The sequence below is a fragment of the Amblyomma americanum genome, chromosome 2 (assembly GCF_052857255.1).
Source record: "Amblyomma americanum isolate KBUSLIRL-KWMA chromosome 2, ASM5285725v1, whole genome shotgun sequence".
In the NCBI taxonomy this organism is placed as follows: domain Eukaryota; kingdom Metazoa; phylum Arthropoda; class Arachnida; order Ixodida; family Ixodidae; genus Amblyomma; species Amblyomma americanum.
In genome coordinates this window covers 31,735,292-31,754,126 of record NC_135498.1, presented here as the reverse complement: position 1 = coordinate 31,754,126, position 18,835 = coordinate 31,735,292, and the positions used below count along the sequence as shown (strand labels likewise).

At 50.5% G+C, this 18,835-nt stretch overlaps 1 protein-coding gene across 1 annotated transcript; it reads right to left on the bottom strand.

Moving 5' to 3' along the window:
* Window positions 1–1,280: 1,280 nt before the first annotated feature.
* Window positions 1,281–18,580, bottom strand: LOC144120923 (DNA topoisomerase 2-alpha-like). Its single transcript, XM_077653735.1, has 11 exons — window positions 17,980–18,580; window positions 16,740–16,997; window positions 15,271–15,459; window positions 14,634–14,882; window positions 13,310–13,504; window positions 11,547–11,894; window positions 9,589–10,740; window positions 8,502–8,884; window positions 6,391–6,937; window positions 3,502–3,879; window positions 1,281–2,039 (listed from the first exon to the last, which is right to left on the bottom strand). The coding sequence occupies exons 1-11, from the start codon at window positions 18,322–18,324 to the stop codon at window positions 1,656–1,658; spliced, it is 4,428 nt and encodes a 1,475-aa protein (XP_077509861.1). The 5' UTR covers window positions 18,325–18,580; the 3' UTR covers window positions 1,281–1,655.
* Between the last annotated feature and the right edge of the window lie 255 nt (window positions 18,581–18,835).

Here is an 18,835-nt window from a genome sequence, read left to right as displayed (position 1 = left end):
ACTGTCTATAGGATTTGTATTGCATATAGACTATTCTCTAAGATTTGTCTATAGACAGTCTATAGACTTTATAGACAGAAGTCTATGGACAGTCTATCGACTGTCTGAAGAAATTTTTGTAAGGGAGCACTGGAATGAAATGCGCTACATTCCGCCCTTGCGTGTAGGCGCCTCACTTATTACCGCGTGTGCATGCATGATGATCCCAGCTGGGGAATTTGAGTCAAATGTGAGGCGATGTATGCGTATGGTACTTCTCGGATATTTTAAGCATTTGTGGCAGAAGGCCCAAGCTGTCTGTATACGACAGTTGGCGACGACCGAATCAATACCTGCCTCGGCCGCCGTGACAACTGTGTCTGCATGGCCACACATGCCCGCACAGATGCCTCAAGCAATGCACTCAAGAGGGCTTGTAATGAAGGCCATGTTTCAGCCAATCAAGCATTTCACAAAGCATATCCGCCTTTCGACTGCACAGAAATCAGGAAAGACCGCGCACTCGATCGCGCACAACACCTCGCCAAACAGGCTCACCACACGTGTTTATGCGCGCGTACTCTAAGCTGGAATCTGCGGCCTCTTTCGTGGAAGGCCTCGAACACCACCAAAATATCAGCCAGGCGCACGGAATTACCCGAAATATTTTGTGGATGCGAAGCATTGGATCGTAATATAAAGTGAGCATTTGTGTTTGCGATGTGGGGAGACGATCGAAATACAACACACACACGCAACACAGAGCAAGAACTGTCGCAGGAGTCATTGCGGGCGACATGGACGATGTGCGCCGTGCTGTAGTCCAAACTAGCGCCTGCGTCGCGCTGGAGAGCGAGCAAAACTTTGCACGAAGAACTGCGGTCAATCTAGTCTATATAATCTAGTCTATAGTCTATCTAGTCAATCTAGTCTATAGTCTATAGTAGCCAGCACAAATTGGCCCTGGCGGGTCTGATTGCCTGCGGGCAGCTCGAAACCGAACAGCCGGAGAAAAAACGAACGCGTTCTGGGCAGCCACCGGAAGTGCGCGGAACAACGCGAGAAAAGGAGCGTATCTCCATGAGAACAGATTCCTTCTTTTCATGCTTCATGGTTGTATACAGGTTGAACCTTTCGGTTTTTCATGTTTTTAAAATTCGGTAGTCTTCTATGGTGCTCATTTCAGAGCACAATTCTCTTTTTTCTCGGCGAATAATATTTCCCGCCTATGAGTTAACTGTAGGCACAACCAACATTCTTAACCGTTGCCGCTGAGGGAAGTCGAGGCTGTACACCGCACCCCGAATGCTGGAGTAGGCATTCAGAATACGCGCAACCGTGGCCAGACCAGACCATATTTAGAGCAAAACCACTCCAGCGTTCCTCATCAAAACTTGCTTTTACAGGCAACGTTCTAGCTTCGTCGCGCAGTCATTTATTAAAAAAACAAACAAACTAGGACTTAAAAACGAAAAGCACCGGAAGCTCATTAGTAGCAGTGGACAAAGTTAAAAGGCGTACGCAGTTAAAAACCACAGCTGCGCCACCGGGTCTTGTCAGTGAAGGCACGCAAGACAAGGGATGCTTATAGACAGGCACTGCTTGCGAATGAAGCAGACACGTACACACAATGGCCCTGAAGTAGTAAGCAGCCATCCTGACGACGTCAATTGGGGCTAAAACTCTTCTTCGCTGTCACTGCCAAAGTCATACTTGACGGCAGCCTTGGAGCGGCCTCCGGCGGGGCGCGGAGGAGGCACAGACACGACGGGAGCACCATCCTCGTCGTCAGAGGATGACAGAAGGACCCGCGCCTTCTTGGCAGCCTTTGATGGCAGCGGAGCGGCGTCGGAGTCAGAGTCGGAGTCCGCTGCAACCTTCTTCAGGGCCTTCTTCGCGACCCGGGAAGCCGTGGGCGGCTTCTTGGCTGGCACCTTGCCAGATGGCTTGAAGTCCTCGTCGTCGGCGGCTTCGTACACATTCTCGTCGCCCACTATGCGCTGAGACTTGGCTGGAGGAGCTCGCTTCTTACGTTCCTGTTGCTGCGGCGGCTGGCGTTTCTGTGGAAGAAGTTTGGGAAGGAAATTTATTGGTGCGCTGCACTATGGAAAACCATTACAGATCGCACGTTGGGGGCCATGCCAACATCAGCAAGGCAGGGGGCACCAAGCTAAATCGTTTCATCACCTGGCGATGACCTACCGCCCTAACAGAGAACGTAGAAGAGCTAGTACTAGTCTTCAAGAGACGAGTTCTAGCTTTTAAGCGAGAAGAGGCACTGCGGCAGCAGGGCGCGGTGCTATGTTAAGAACGCTTAGCTGAACCTGAATGCCAGTATGGCTGTCAGAGGAACAGGATGTGCCACGAAGCACGTGATTTTTCAGACTCATGGTTACAATGCGCAAAAGCAGAATCACCTGTCGCATCGAATATAAAAAAAACCATCACATGGACAGTGACGAAAAATCACCCCGGTGAGCACCGAGCCAAGTGGTCTGGATAGAGTTCCAGATAACCAGTAAACGCAGTGATGGGGCCCACGTCCACCTAACCGCCTTCCTAAATTCTTCATCCGCTGTATTGCCGCGAAACGTTTTTTTAGGGCGAAAGCACTCATAAGCGCACCACCACCATGAATCTTGTCTCCATCTTTCTTGTGCCCTTGCACCGCAACTGCGACGCCATATTAAGATAAAAAAATAAATAACTATGATTGGGAGTCGAACCCGCAGCGGCAGTCCGTTGGCAGGCCGCTGCGCGAGAGCACTAGGCTACCGCCGCAACTGAACGCGCCTGGTGTCAAACTGCAACACTCGTGCTGTGCATTGCACACCATCCTCTTCAACTTCTTTTGCGGCGCGAACACATCAGATCAGCCTTACATCGCTTAGAGCTTAACCTCAGTCTAATATCGCCGCCAGACGTGCCGACAACCCATCAAAGCAAAACAATGAGCCAACCAGGGTAAACATGCTTTCGCAGGTCGACTCGGTTTACCAACGTTGAAGCCCCACCAATTTTTCTTACTCTGTTTATCGCCACCGGCACGCGGCGTTATCGCTTTCTTACACGATTCCCCACCACAGCATTCTGTAACGGCACTGGTCAAGCGCATTGGCTTCGAGGATGTTCGAGATTATTGTGGGCGTTTTTAGACACTTTATTTCCAAAGTTCGCCGTGGCCTTTAAATTTTGCACGTCCAAGAACTGTTCTTGACACCCTCCGCCCTTGACACCCTCAGCCTACTGTTCCCGCTGTCGCCGCCACCGAGTTTTGACGGCACAAGATCACCCAATATACAGTTTACTTTAGCGCCTTAAGCCGCTACGCATGGCAACGCCCTATGTAACTGAGTAGCAGCGGGATAATGGGAGATTAAAGCTTGACACGAGGCGAATGCCATCAATGACAAACGAAGGAAGCCAGGCAGCCAAGTGCCTGTACCTGTCATCCCTATTGACCGTGATGTCCGTTCCAGGTTGAAGACTGAAAGCCCCCACTGACGTACGAACTCGACTTACCGAAGGACCCGCAGCCGACACATCGGGATCGTCATCGTCGTCATTGTCGGAGCCGAAGCTCATCAGCGACTCGTCGCCGCTCTCGGACGATGTAGACCAGGAGTTCTTCCTCTTCCCAGGCTTGGACTTGCTGCCAGAAGGCTTAGCCCCGGTACCGGCAGCACGCTTGCGTTGAGGTGCCTTTGCAGGCGCCGACTGGTCGGGATCGTCGGGGCTGCGCTCCGTCGAGGCGTCAGCGTCGTGGTCAGCCTTCCGGGCTCCGCGGCGCGGTCCGGTGCCCTTGTCGGCCTTCTTAGCCTCCCACTCAATTTTAGGCACCACGCGCTCGCCCAGCGCCGACGGTTTCGTCTCGGTCTCAGTCTTTTTGGACGTCCCCGCCTTGCAGGGAGAAAAACATTGGACAGGTGCATTCGCTTCAAAGAAAGCGAACGCTATCATTATCCCGCGCGTTTACGAGCCCTATTCAGGACAATAGCGCCTCACATTATGTACATCATCATCATCATGTCTACGTGCACTAAGAAAAACGCCTCTCCCATGTCTCTCCAAATAACCCTGTCCTGTGCAGCTGCGGTCACCGTATCCCCGAAAACTTAATTTCATCCGCCCACCGAACATTCTGCAACGCTGTTTCACTTGCCCCGTTTGGAATCCAGTCCGTTACTTTCAACGACCACCGGTTTCCTTCCTTTCTCATTACATGCCCTGCCAAAACCTATTTTTCTTGATTTCGACTACGATGTCATTAAATCGCGTTTTCCCTGACCCACTTCTGCCCTATTATTGTCCCTTGACGTATCACCTATGATATTTTTTGTGCATGGATCGCTGTTTTGCCCTCAACTTAAGCTGAACCCCTTTTGTTAGCCTGGCGCATAGGTGAGTACCGCTATATACGTTTCTCTTAAGGGATATAGGTAAACTATTTATGATCTGAGAAAAATTGCCAAATGCGGTACGCCTCATTCTTATTCGTTATTTCACTCTCGTGATCCAGATCTGCGGTCACTACCTGCCCCAAGTAGACGTATCCCTAACTACTTCCAGCACCTCGCTAAAACCCGTAAACAGCTGTACCTTTAAAAAAATTTTGAACATTACTATGGCTTTCTACTTATAAATTCTTAGAACCACCATTCTGATGATGATTATGAATTTTTATGGCGCAAGGGCAGCTATGGCCAAAGAGCGCCATGTCACAAGGTATTTTTTCTTTTTCTCAAGTTGGGGTCAGAGACCCATTTCCCAAGTATTTCACCCCAAAATGAGCCGAACACCACACCAAGGGAAAGCTTGTACCCATTGTATCACCGGTGGGTACCCGGCGGCACTGTTGATCGAACCCCGCACCTCCCGCATACGAGGCGGATACTCAACCACTTGGCCACCGCTGCGGATAGAACCACCATTCTGCTCTGCTCATTCAGTGAACATGCCTTGTATTAATTTCCTGAGTGAATCAGCAAGTATATGTCATCAGCGAATCGTACATTACCAAGGTATTCTTTATAGTTAACTTATCTCCACCTGTTTCCAACCCCGGCCAGCATACGCCATACGCGGCCCTCAGTCCTTCCTGAGGGCCTGAGTGCCTGTGGGGACTTCGGCTGCCTCCATATGTTTATCATCCACGATTTCACTGATTGGCAACCGGTTATCGCTGTTACGTACCAAACACCCTGTCCGCATAAAATTAGAGTGTTCGTTCCAGTGTCAGGTTGCTATACACCTAATGGAGGCAGCCGAAATGCGGCTTTGTATCGAAAAAGGCAAAGAAAACGATGCGCCCTTTCTGAGCCACTAACTTATTCGCGCAAAAGGTGGCGGCACTTGCGGTAACCGTGACTAATGATTTACGTATGCCTGGAAGGGCACAATAAAGCGCCTTAAATCGGAGGAAAAAGTGAAGGCGCCCTAAGCCAACCTACGACATCAGCACGGATGGAAACAGTTAGATCGAAGAATCGTGAAAGGGAGTCTGAACTATGCTTGCCTCACGCTGCTGATAGCAGCTATACTGCGTGCATATGGGCGGGCTTTGTATTTCCATTTCTGCACGAGTAAATAGTTACGGCGCTGTATAGGTCCATCGTGGGGTATCAAGACGTCCGTAAATCCTTCCATACGCGCTTCTTACGAACATGAAATGCATGTTCATGAAGTGCTAATCCTCCGATAGGTGTTTTATAGGGAACTTGCCGCCTTCGATCACGCGTTATTTCGGCCGGACACACGCACCTCTTCTTTGCAGTCGGGTAGCAACCTTGTGCACCACACCTGCTGGGAAGATTGGGTGACGGTGCTACGTTCTGAGGACCCGGTCCGGCGAAATACCGCCACGGACCAGGCTGCAGACGTCATTTACGGCCGGAACATGAAGATTTGAGTGTAATAGGACCATGCTGGGGCCAAGGAGCATGCGTGCCCCAACCCCTTCTGTGTCAATAAAAATTTTTACTACTACCAATTTCACGCAACGCGTGCCTAGCGCAACCTTCGTGGCCATCGCGTGGACGGGTGGTTGTAAGACACCGCCCCACGGACTGTTCGTGCGAGTGGGTAGGGGTAAATAGTTAAAAAGTAAATGCGTGGTAGCAGCTTTACATTTCGCGGACACCCGGACTATGACGTGAAGGGAGAGGCAAAAAGGGAAGAGATTGAAAAGAACAATACGCGACTTAGGCAGCGTAGCGTAAGCGTAGTCAATATTTCGGCAAATATTCACAAATTTAACGCTTGTTTTAGCAGTCCAAGTACTAAATCTATATAAAAAAAGACAGTACCGCTTCAACGAATCTAACGCACCGTGACAGGCAAATAGGTAACTTAGTAATGCCTACCGGCGTTGAGAGCTCCAGTAAATAGTAAATAAACTTGTTTCAGAAGTACCTTTCCGCGTCCGCCTTTGGAACCTTTCGGGGCCTTGGCTCCACTCTCTTCGTTGCGTTCGACCTCCTCCACTTCGTCTAGCTTGGCAGAGAAGGCGTCCAGGTCCTCCTCCCAGAGGTTCTCGGGGGACTTTTTTCGCAGAACCTCCAGTTCCGCTCTCTTCTCGTCCCTCTTCTTGAGCAAGTCGTCCTTGCGTTCACGGGTCAGGCTCCACAGTGGCATGCCCAGCAAGTAGTTGAAGTGGACGCTGCCGCCCTCTTTATCCTTGTCGTCGTCCTCCTCAGCCGCCGCGGCGTCCTCGCCTTCATCCTGGGACTCTGCCTGGCTGTCACGCCGGCCGGTCTGTTGCTGCTGCTGCTTCTTCCACAGCACGAGCGGGTCGGGGTCGTAGCTCCTCGCCCGAAGAGTCTCTATCATCTCCTTACGCCGCCGGTTCTCGATCTTGATGATGTTGTCTATCTTCTCCAGGATGAAGCGTGCCTGGTTCTCCAGCCGCTTCGCCTCGGCCGACAGCAGTCCGATAAGGTAGGCCTTCCGCTTCACGTACCTGCGGTGTTGATTAGCGTGCATACGAGTTTTTCTCAGGTGGGCTGGACAAAACGACGTAGCATTCTTACTTGTTCCTTTACCTGCCATGGATAGCAGGAAGACGCAGGAGACATTTCAATTTGATGTATAATCATCTCATTAACGTGTCATGTATTCGGAAACGCCCAAAGCTTTACTGTTGCTTCTTCCCCACCAATTCTCAAAAAAAAAAACAGCTACCAGAAAATGTCGAAAACTGCCGCCTTCGTTAAAGATAAAATTGAGGGGTTTAACAACGTCCCGAAGACATCGGAGGGACACCGTAGTGAATGATTCCGGGTTTAGTTAGACCACCATAGGTTCCTTATCGTGGGCCGACATCACACAGCATACGGGCGTTTTTGTATATCGCCTTCAATGGAATACAGCTGCCGCAGCCGGGAGCGAACCCGAGAACTTCAGGTCATCAGCCGAAGGCTAAATCCAGACCCATCGCGGGAGATCCTTCATAAGAAAGAAAACAAAATGCTTCCTCGCCTTAAGAGAATAAGGAGGACGACGTCATAAAAATTTGATTCATCGTAAAAAATACTTCTATGGCTGCTTTTGGTTACATTACCTTAATGGGGCTGCAAAAGGCGCATTTATTGCTGAGAATTTTATTTCCAAATTTCCGAGCCGCCGATTGAAGCTTGTGACGCTTATATATATAAAAAAAGTCACCGTGATTAGAGTTTTGAAGTGAAAGGAGGCGCAGTTACCGCTCCGGGATCACCGCCGCCCAAAAATTGTGTCGACTCACTGCAGTTTGCTTGCGGAATCGACCGGTAGTTGCGGCACTCGTATTTTATTTTATGGTGTTTTGCATCTTATATAAAGGCTTCGTTATCAGTGAAAGTAAACTATCGATAGAGGCCAACTTGAATATTTCCTCAGTCTCACTTTAACGCACAGAACGGTTTACAAGAACGAGAGTCGTAACGCCAAAAATGACGAACTTTCGCCATAGAATGCAACAACGAAAGTGCTAACCAAAATGTAGTGCCATTCTGTCATAGAGAGAAAGGATAACGTAATCTACAGCGATGTTACAACGCTGCTGTCGCTGAACTGAGCTTGAATCAGTCTCTTTTTGGAGTGACAAAAGCCTAATAATGTGAAAGCTATTGAAGGTTCCTCATTCGCTTGGACACAATGCTTAATTACACGATGTCTCGATTTAGTCTAGAATGGGGACTTGGTGCGTCCGTTTTTTCATTTCATAAGAAAAGCAATAACGACATGCAACGTTTCCTCAGCTCCGCAGCTGCAAGCTGATCTTGTAGTGACGCTGAGCAAGCGATAATGAACGAATCGGAAGGTCTGTAGAAAGTGCATGTCAAAAGGGGCGCAAGGACCACATGAATATTACATGCAGTGCACTACGGGCTCGAAGCTGCTGTACCGGCATGCATGACACAAAATGGTGACATAATTAAGCATTGACTACAATATTTTATGCATTACTCCCGGTATGCAGTCAGACCTGAAATTTGCTGAACATCGTTTCGCGCGAAGCAATGCTGATGTCAAGACGCTCTCACCCTTCCAGACGCGTGGCGAAGAAGTCGCGCAAAATGTCCTCGGGCGTCCGAAACGTTCTCAGGACACCTTTCGAGTCGAACAGCACCATGGAGGAGGTGGTGAGGGACGTTTGCAACTTGAACGCCTTGTGCAGCCCTTCATCGCGCATCCTGGACAACTTCTCCTCGGTCATGGAGACCACGAACCGGACGGTGGTGTCCGTGTGGTACTCCTTGTAGTCCGTGATGAGGGGGGGCACTTTCTCGGTGCCGTGCACCATGGTCTCGAGCACAGACTCCTTGTAGGTCTGGGTCCACACCCGCACTGGCAGTTCCGTGATCTCAATGGTGGTGGTGTTTAAGACTGCCACTTCGCCGCTGATTATGAACCGTTGCGGTTCCACCTGTGCAGAACGGTGAAGAGAGTCGTACCACTTGCATAAGCACGGCGACGGTTGTACCACATGCACACAAGACAACGAGAACCATGAGACTTTTTCCCCGACAGTTTTGTAGCGCCATCTTTGCTGAAAGACTGCACTACAAATGCGGGTCTATACAGCACGTAATTTCTTCAAAGACCGCTCAAACGAACATATTACTCGGCAGCACAGACAACCGAGACGATGCCACCTGTAAACTTTCCTACCTAAGGTGTAAAAGACGCGTGGGCATCGTGTGTTCGGAAATGAATGCCAGTAGTATATAAAACGGGTAATCGTTTTGTAAAACAAGCCCGACACGCTGCGATGTGAAAAGAGACACTTTCATGATGTAAGATGTGGGGAGGAATGACCTCACACTCAATAACATTGCAGCGCCATGCCTGGAGTGTCATCGTCCACTGAATATCTCAATGCTATCTGAAAAAAAACAATCTATATATGTTACTTGCTGGCAATAAGACATGCCATAGTGCCGGCATGCGGATTAACTCCAACTTCCTTATAAACTTGCAGATATATCGCAGCACGGATGTTTTTGCAATCCACCGTCAGAATGCGTTGGCGAGAGGGAATGAAACGACTAATCTGTGGGTAGTGGGAGAAAGCCGTTGCCGTACAGCATTCGTTACGGGTAAGATTTTGATTACTGAGAATTCCCTTACCTGGTCTATAGATCCGCGGAAGTTCTTGAACCAGGGCTTCAGAGGGGTCGGCTCGCCACCGGCGATCATCTTTCGCAAGTTAGCAATGATGTCGCGTGGATTGTAATTTGGTATTTTTGTGCTCCAACCAGTGCCGATGCCTTCCGCGCCGTTCACAAGCACCATCGGGAGCACGGGAATGTAGAACTCCGGCTCGATGCGCTGATTGTCGTCGTAAAGGTACTCCAGGATGGGATCGTCTGAGGCCGGTATAGCGAGACGCGCGAGCGGCGAAAGCATCGTGAAGATGTATCGAGGGCTTGCAGCGTCCTTGCCGCCCTGCAGCCGAGTGCCGAACTGGCCGATGGGCAGCAGCAGGTTGATGTTGTTGCTGCCCACAAAGTTCTGCGCCAGGTTGATGATGGTGGACATCAGCGACACCTCGCCGTGATGGTAGGCAGAGTGCTCGGCCACAGATCCGGCCAGCTGGGCCACTTTTATCTCACGCTTGTCGTTGCGCTTGAAGCAGGTGAACAGCACCTTGCGCTGTCCCGGCTTGAGGCCGTCCACCAAGGAGGGTATGGAGCGCTCATTGTCCATGTTGCTGAAGAGGATGAGCTCCTTGTTGACGAAGTCCTGGTACGTCACGTTCCTTGTGTCCTTGCCGTACAGGTAGAGCTCTGGCAGGCCCACCTCGCGACGCTGCTTGCGCTCTTCCATGCCGTGCCGAAGCCAGTCCTTTCGTTGCTCGATCATCTTTTTGCTGAAGGCCAGCTCGATGGCGTGATCGTCCTCGTTGCCTTGGTATTGGAAGGTGATGCGGTGCCGCAGCATGTCCATGAAGTACTCCTTGGCCTCTTTGGCAGTGCTGGTGCCCAGACCTTTGTAGTACTTTACCTTCCAGCGCTGCCAGTCGTCGGTTGCCGCTTTCCACTCTTCGAACTCTGGGAGGGAGTAGAAGGAGAGCTCCGTGTTTCCGCGGCTGGCCTTGACGATGGGCGTGATGAACTCCTCGAGGAAGGGCAGCTTGAGGAGTGAAGGCCAGTTGTGGTGGATAAAGTTTATCAGGAGTCCCTTGATATGTGACCCGTCCTGGTCTTGATCAGTCATGATCATAAGTCGGCCATAACGCAGTGACTTGAGGTCGTCTACGGACTCGTACTTTTTCTTGTACTGCGCGAAGTGAAAGTAAAAAGATTAGTATTAATATCCAAGCCTCCCGCGGACTAGTTCGAAACACAGGCTGCGCGTTTACTTATTTATGTCGTTGGCCTTTCCCAGTATCGTATCACGATATAAAAGCATTACATGAGTGCAAAATTACGCACAACATACCATACCAGTTCTCCTGAATAAAATAAAACCAGGCAGGAAAAAGCGAAATTTTCACGCACTTATATTTAGCGCTTATGCTTGCACAGTTCTTGCCAGTAATTAAGAATCGACGTCTCGTGCAGACACAAAAACTGGGGTGCCACCTGCCGCAACGTTAGTGGCTGCGTTATAGGAATCTCGAGAGAAGAGCACGTTTCACGCTTAACATGACGCTGAAAATGCAATGCGTACGAATCGAGATTAATATACATGCCAGATACAATGTAAAAAAGAAGCCAGCTGGAAGCGCCATAGACCAATATTAAATCAGTGAAGTCAAATACGTATCTATGCACGAGATGCATGGTACCATCTTGTACAGTCACCAGCACGTCTGTCTAGAGAGTTAGAGTGCCTCCGTCACACAAGGAAACAAAGTTTTAAGCACATACTTGATTGTAGAGAATGCTGGCTTTAGACTGAAGACGCGTAAGCATACTATTTTTAATGTACCAGTTGTAGAGCAGCTCAGACAAGATTTGACGTTTCGTTCCTCAGCGCTATAGGGAGGCGTGCTGACGACTGTACGTGTGCAAGCCTACCTCCCTCACTGAAAAATTCATGAATGTGACTATATATAGCCGAACTATAGCCGAACTCCTCACCTGAAGGCCCATGATCTTTATGACATTGTTGATCTCTGCGTTCTCGAGGATCTGCTTGTGGGTGGCTTCGCGCACGTTGAGGATCTTGCCCTTGAGCGGGAAGACTCCGTACTTATCCCGGCCAACCACCGAGAGCCCCGAGACGGCCAGGCTCTTGGCCGAGTCCCCCTCGGTGAGGATGAGGGTGCAGTCGAGCGAGTTCCTGGTGCCGGCGTCGTTGGCATCCTCAAGCTTGGGGATGCCCTTGAGCTTGGAGTGCTTCTTTGCCGAACACTTCTGGCCCAGCTGCTTCTCGGCCTTGAAGGTCACCCACGACATGACGGACTCGACCACGCCGCATTTCAACATCTGCAAGCGGGAGGAAAAGTCGAGTGTAAACCGATCGTATTCGGACGCGTTTTTCGCACCGCATTACTGCACTATAACCTACAAACCTCAGGTTTCGGCGATGTTTGATTCGTTTGGTTTTGTTTTATGGGGTTCAGCGTCCCAAAGCAACCCAGGCTATTAGGGATACCGATAGTGAAGGGCTCCGGAAATGTCGACCACCCAGGGTTCTTTAACGTGTACTGACAGCGCACATATCTGTGAAGCCTTTTCCTATATACCCCCCCCCCCCCCCCCCCCCCGGTGGCAGATGGGCCCCCTATGTTACGTAATCTTGTGACATCAAAACCTGCGCACAGTGGCAGGTGAAGTTTAATGATTCGTCGCGAGAGGTTGTTCGGGAACAGCAGCCGCTCAGTGGTTAGGGCACTCGGCTACTGATCCGGAGCTCCTGGGTTCGAACGCGAGCGCGGCGGCTGCGTTTTTATGGAGGCAAAACGCAAAAGGCGTCCGTGTGCTGTGCGATGTCAGTGCACGTTACAGATCCCAAGGTGGTCGAGTTATTCCGGAGCCCTCCACTACAGCACCTTTTCCTTTCTTTCACTCCCTCCTTTATCCCTGCCCTTACGGTGCGGTTCAGGTGTCCAGCGATATACGAGAGATACAGCGCCATTTTCTCTCCCCAAAACCCAATTAATATTATTACAACAGCATCCCGGGTCTGCCATTGCTGAGAAGTAGCGTATCGCTTAGCCACGGCGCCACTTGCTCCAGGAGTGGTGTGAGGACTCCCAATGATCGATGAGTTTAAAGTAGAGAACGAGTAATTCCGCATACATGGGCATTAGGACTTAAGCTCTATCGTAACATACCCTTAAGTCTGACTTCGCCGGTCTTTGTATGAAGCGTCATTGACCTTGAAAGCCGAGCCTCGAACCGAAACCATAGTAGAAAACAAATGCTAGCGCAGTAAATTCGCATTTGGCCTTACGCATCTAGCTAAATCTACTGTCGTTTTGTTGCCTGTGAACATTTTTGCTTCCCGTGCATTTGCGCTTACCAGTACTATTGTTCTTTGACTCGATTATTTTACTATTAGACGTACAATATTGAGTTCCTTTGCTACTCATTCACTCCACTCGTCACGGTGGCTCATTGGCTAAGGCGTTCAGCAAAGTAGCTCGTGTTTCCGTGTTCGCGGAGCACAACAGAATAAAAGTTCTAGAAAGTGTCGGCATGCACAATTCTATGAAATAATAATAAAGAACGTTGCTGGAGAGCCTTTACATCTATGTTTAAATACCACTCGTAAAAAAAATCGAGTCCATCAAAAAAAAGAAATGAATTGGTTGCTGGATGTATGCATTGCAGATGCTCTGTGTCTGGTCAATAATAGGAATTTCTCAATGCGCGAATAGCGGAGTTATTTAGCCTACCTGATTGTAGAACTTGTCGCTGAGTTCGCACTTGGAGCCGAACTTCTTGGCCGGGAGCGTCATGTTCTCTTTTGTCTGAGAGTCGAAGGTGGGGTTCTCGATCAGGCAGTTGACGAACATCCACAGGTAGTCCTTGATCTGCTTGGCATTGATCTTCACGCCAGCTTTGTTTTTCTTCTTAACGCTTTCCTGCACCTACGGAGGAAGAAACGAAGACACCCATCACCCGCCAGCACTCGTCACCTACAGCTGGCGCGCGTTTTCTTGCTGTAACCAATTTTCAGACTTATGGTGACTTCCAATCGCAGAGTTGGAGCACTTCTGGAGCAACGTTTCCTGCTCTTTTCGGAGCAACTGTATACCAAACGCAGATCGGAGGCACGGATCGCGTCTTCCAATCGTAGATAGGGAGCTGTCGCCGCGCCGAGATTGCTCCGTGGAGCAGTCGGGACTGCTCCGCCGAAATCGGCGGATCCGGCCGGAAGTTTGCGTGACGTTCTTTTTCAGCGGCGCTAGCGGCGCCCTACATGCTCTGGCCTGCATAGCAAGTGTACTCCAATCGCAATTTCACGTCGCTCGCTCTGCGCCGGATTCAGACGCTCTGTCACAGAGCGTGCAGACCACTCCAGGCCTGCGTTTGGAATTCACCATTAGTGCCACAATATAAATGCCCTGAAGTTGTGCACTTAACGAAAGCAGCAGAGGAATCACTTACTGAACTACTAAAAAAGAGCAAGCCTCAAAAAAAAATTAAGACTCTGCCGTACTACGACTTTATGGTTTGTGGTTTAGGGGTTTAACTTCCCAAAACGACTCTTGCTACGAGTGACGCCGTAGTGAAGGGCTCCGGAAATTTCGACCACCTGGCGTTCTTTAACGTGCACTGGCGTAGCACAGTACACGGGCCTCTAGAATTTCGCCTCCATCGGAATTCGACCGCCGCGGCCGGGATCGAACCCGTGTCCTTCGGGTCAGCAGCTGAGTGCCGTAACCCCTGAGCCACCATGGCGGCTTAGTAAGAATTTGTAAAGAGCTAGATGTGGTATATACTGAATTTCAAACCTATTCTTGTGTTAACTATAATCTCTTGCTATTATATACGCCATCTAGCTTTCATAACGCTGGTGGTGGTGATGTGCGTTCATTAGTTATTCGCGCATGCATCTTGAATGACATCTCCATATCCAGCCCGCCGACCTCGGAGAAATGATTCATAGTGCGCCCATAGCGTCAAGATCAAGTAGAATCTGCCGCTGAAGCCGTTACTATACGAAGAAGCCAGATACTAAGGAAAGGTAACAAATAAGGGACAGCAAAAATATACCTTCTTGACGAGATGGTCCGCGACGTAGTCGACGTGGCTTCCGCCTTTGGTGGTGGCGATGCCATTGACGAAGCTCATCTGGCGGAACTCGCCCGATGCGCTCAGAGCGACGGCCACTTCCCAGCGATCGCTGACCACCTCGTGGGCCACTGTGAGCGCGTTTCCGGTCTCGTCCTCCTGGTCTTTGAGGAAGAGCTGCACGTACTCCTTGAAGCCCTTCACCGGCAACCGCTTGCCGTTCAAGTACACCTGGGCGCCACGAACAACTCAGATCCTCCCAGTCACCTGGTACCGCTAAGTATGCATGCACTGCTATGCGCGATTTCATGCGGCTTACAAGCTTCGCTTCTGTGAGGTGAAAAAGCTGTGCAACAGACTGAAGATTCTGATTGGTTAGGACCGCACCTTGATAACCGATAACAGTGCTGTACGTAGTTTGAAATACACCGACCTTCGATTCTAGTAGGCCCACAGAAGAAAGAGCCTTCTAGGCTAAACGGTTTTGCATCTTAGGCACTAAAGACTCCGACAACGCCGACATCGGCGACTATGAAGCGGAATTCAGGAAGGGCGCTTAAGAGTTGCGCTAAGAAACAAGCAATGTCTGCTGCACTTCAGCGCATATTAGACCACGAACCTTGACGCCGTGCGTGCATCCGGCTACGTCGTACGCCCTGCGGGACAACAGCGCCACCGTGTCGCCATCCAGTTTCTCCATTCTGAACTTGGCCAGGTCGGGATAGAAGGTGATTTTGGTGAAGTCCTCTCCCTTGGTCTCAGCCCGGATCTTCGGCTCGGTTGTCTTCCGCATGTTGTCTTCCCAGACCTGCGATATATGTCGGCGGGTATATCAATGGGGACTACGTGAGCGCAACTACCGTTCAAAATATTTTACAGATGCGACTATTAATGGAAGGCCTTCACTCGACGCCAACGGCAAAGGGTGCTGATGGCTAGTGCGGCGTGAATCAAGCTGGTCCTGCGTATGTCGCGGCCAGCCGCAGGAAATTTATTACCACGGACCTGTGGCCCAAGTTACTGCGGCGGTGTTTCCAGTCTCTTGCCGCAGGTAATTTGTGCCCGTCCTATACAGCATACGACTGAGTGGCTATGTCAGTGAAAACTTGAAGCGGACGTGAGACTGCTGCCTTCGAGGTTTAGGTTTAGGGGAGTTTAACGTCCCAAAGCAACTCAGGCTCTGAGGGACGCCGTAGTGGAAGGCGCCGGAAATTTCAACCACCTGGGGTTCTTTAACGTGCTCTGACATCGCACAGTACACGGGCCTCTAGAATTTCGCCTCCATCGAAATTCGACCGCTACGGCCGGGTTCGAGCCCGCGTCTTTCGGGTCAGCAGCTGAGCACCATAACCACTCAGCCACCGCGGCGGCTACTGCTGTCCGCGAGTTTAATTGAAGGTTACTAGAGACTTGCGCCCGATAGAAATTTTAACACACATGACGAAATTAAAGGTTACAAATCTATGAAAGCGCACAATGTATTCGAGAGGATAGGTCCGAGAGTAGCGCGGAAAATTATCGAAAGCCGCTGCGTCGTTGACAAGGAGGTGGGAAATTTGCGCGTTGTCTGTTCGCATAGTTGCGTGGCTTAAATAGTCTCTTGTACCTGCTTGTAAGAGACGTGCTGTAACTGGATCAAGCGGTATGGCCCTGCATCGTTGATGCTGCATCAAACCTTGCTGTGTACATTTATGCGCGCAGAACAGATTATAGGCGGCAAGCATTCATTAGTTCGGGAGTTATCAAAAGAATAAAAATATCGCCCAGCCCGCGAGATAAGAGGTTGTGCAAGGTCAAACTGATAGATATGCTCCTGGGCTAGACGCACAAAATTCAACTGGTCGCCGTGAGCCGCAGAGACCAGTCACATGTCAGTGAGGAGGAGGGGGTCTGAGGTAGCGAGAAGATGATTTTGGAGCAAGCGAAAGAATGCTTCACTTTCTTATAGTAGCAGGGGCAGGTATATAGTCAGCTGGCGCAAAGACTTCCACGCAAAGGACGGTGCACGGAAAGCACGCAAATGACAGTGCACGGAAAGCACGCAAATGACAGTGCGTGGACAAGTAAGCTACTCCAGCACAGGCTCACCTGCTTGAAAAGCTTTTTCTCGGCGCGCGAGTAGGTCTCCACGATGAACTTGTAGCTGAATATGTTGCATAACTTGGCGCCGTAGCCATTGCGGCCACCCGTGACTTTCTTCTCTTCGTCGTTGTAGTTGGAAGATGTGAGTAGGTGGCCAAAGATGAGCGTTGGAACGAACATCTTCTCGACACGGTGTTCCACTACGGGGATGCCTTGGCCGTTGTTCCATACAGAGATGTAGTTTTGCTCCGGATTGATCTCAATCTGGATAAAGAGTGGTAACGAAATTAGGTGGGTGCATATTAGAGAGATCCTGCCAATGTATTTGCTTTTAGTATCTTCGAGCATTGCCGTTGTACAACAGCCGGCTATGGCAGCGCTTGCGCCAGCCTTATAGATTACTGCACGCGACGTCCCGGAGGCCATCAAGGTGGACAACGGATAGCATGCGTGGTCCGCATAAGAGCAGGTGGATTAGATAATCATGCGGATCGCTATGACATCGGTGCGAGCCGTCTACAGCGCTTCTCGGCATGCCACTGCGTTGCGCTTTGAAAGAACACCATAGTGAGGCATCGGGTACAGAACTGAGTATGCCAGGAAATGCCACGAAGCAGTACAGCAAGGACGTTCTAAAAAAGCAGGCCGCGTACGGAACCATATACTCATCGCTTTCAAAGCACGCCAGATGTGCAGCCGGCAGCCAACGCTAGCGCACAGTTCCCAACACTGATCAAGATAAACCGGCGAGATGAACGGCGTGACGACTGACGCGGGCATGACGGTGCCAGTGAAGGCGAAGCAACGATAGGCAGCCTTAAAAGGACAACTTTGTGATGAAAACCGGTATTCATCAAAACCGGTACATGGCACAGACTCGAACTCGCCTTGGTGGATTTACTGCTTCAGGCATTTAAGTTTAGGCGAATCACTAATATTACTAAAAAAAGTAACGTCTTCGTTGTGAGACAGCAAAACAAGCATTTAACCCAACGCCTTCATTGTGAGACAGCAAAACAAGCATTTAACCCAATTAAGGGAGGCCACACATGCTGCAAGCGGAGCCTAGAGTTGTTAAAATTTCTCGGGAGCTCATCTGTCTATGCGAAAGCCTGCTTTCACTAAGAGCTGGACCATTCGTACATCCTGAGGTTAAATAGGGCACAGAGCCCACGGTCGAAGAGGACTAAGGCTGCCGCCAAACAGCGCGCGTTTCACACCGCTCACCGGAAGGCGCAAGCCATACCTTGATGCAGTCCATGTTCTTATCGCGCTGCTTGTTGTCGGCAGCGTTGACCAGGATCTCGTCGAATATCTTGTACAGGCCGGGAACGAAGGTGACAGTCCTGTTCTTCATGCCCCCGTCGCCATTCTCGTCTCCGAGGTCGTGCACCCACATTGTTTCCGTGACCGGCTCCACAGAGCCGATATAAGTGTCCGGGCGTAGCAGGACGTGCTCCAGCTGGCTCATCTTCTGGTATATGCGCTCCACAGAGAGCCGCTTGTTCTTGGAGGCTGTCGTGTGCTGGTCGCCGCTTCTGCCCGCGGCAGAAGGCTCGCCGGCGCCATCTTCAATGTCGACGTCTGACATGTCGCGACCACGGCGCGAGTCCTGGCCGTATATAACTCAGACCTCTAAAGGTTCTGTTCGAGCAAGGGGCTCGCTAAACCTGACCTGAACTTAGCCTGTGCGCAGCTTTCTTGACCGCTATGGGCGGAAATATGCGGCTGCCACCGCCGCACAGGAGGGGTAGTGTCTTCAGGAACAGTGCCGGCCGTTCGACTTGTGCATAACGTCGACGATGCGCTGATTAACCTGTGAACGGTTACGCCCACCGCGCAGCACGCTCGCGATCAAGGAACGAAGCCCTTTGATACCGCGAGCAAGGCAAGCGCGCGCTCTGAGCTTGCATGTGATGCTGTCATTGGATCAGGTCACGTGATTTTCGCCACACCTCTCGTTTCAGCGCCCTGTGCTCTGACTGTCTTAGCCAACGTTGGCTTTAGCCAAACGAAGACAACGAAAAAAAAAAGTTTTCTTTTTTCTAAAGGTGTCTTACAGAGGACCAACGAGAAAAATCTGACAGCTCAGTGCTGCCTTA

Coding starts and splice junctions, on each gene's coding strand:
- LOC144120923 (XM_077653735.1), bottom strand. CDS start 18,324: ATGTCAGACGTCGACATTGAAGATGGCGCCGGCGAGCCTTCTGCCGCG. Junction 15,460..16,739: donor AGAAAAAGCTTTTCAAGCAG/GTGAGCCTGTGC, acceptor CATATATCGCAG/GTCTGGGAAGACAACATGCG. Junction 11,895..13,309: donor GCGACAAGTTCTACAATCAG/GTAGGCTAAATA, acceptor TCCCGCTTGCAG/ATGTTGAAATGCGGCGTGGT.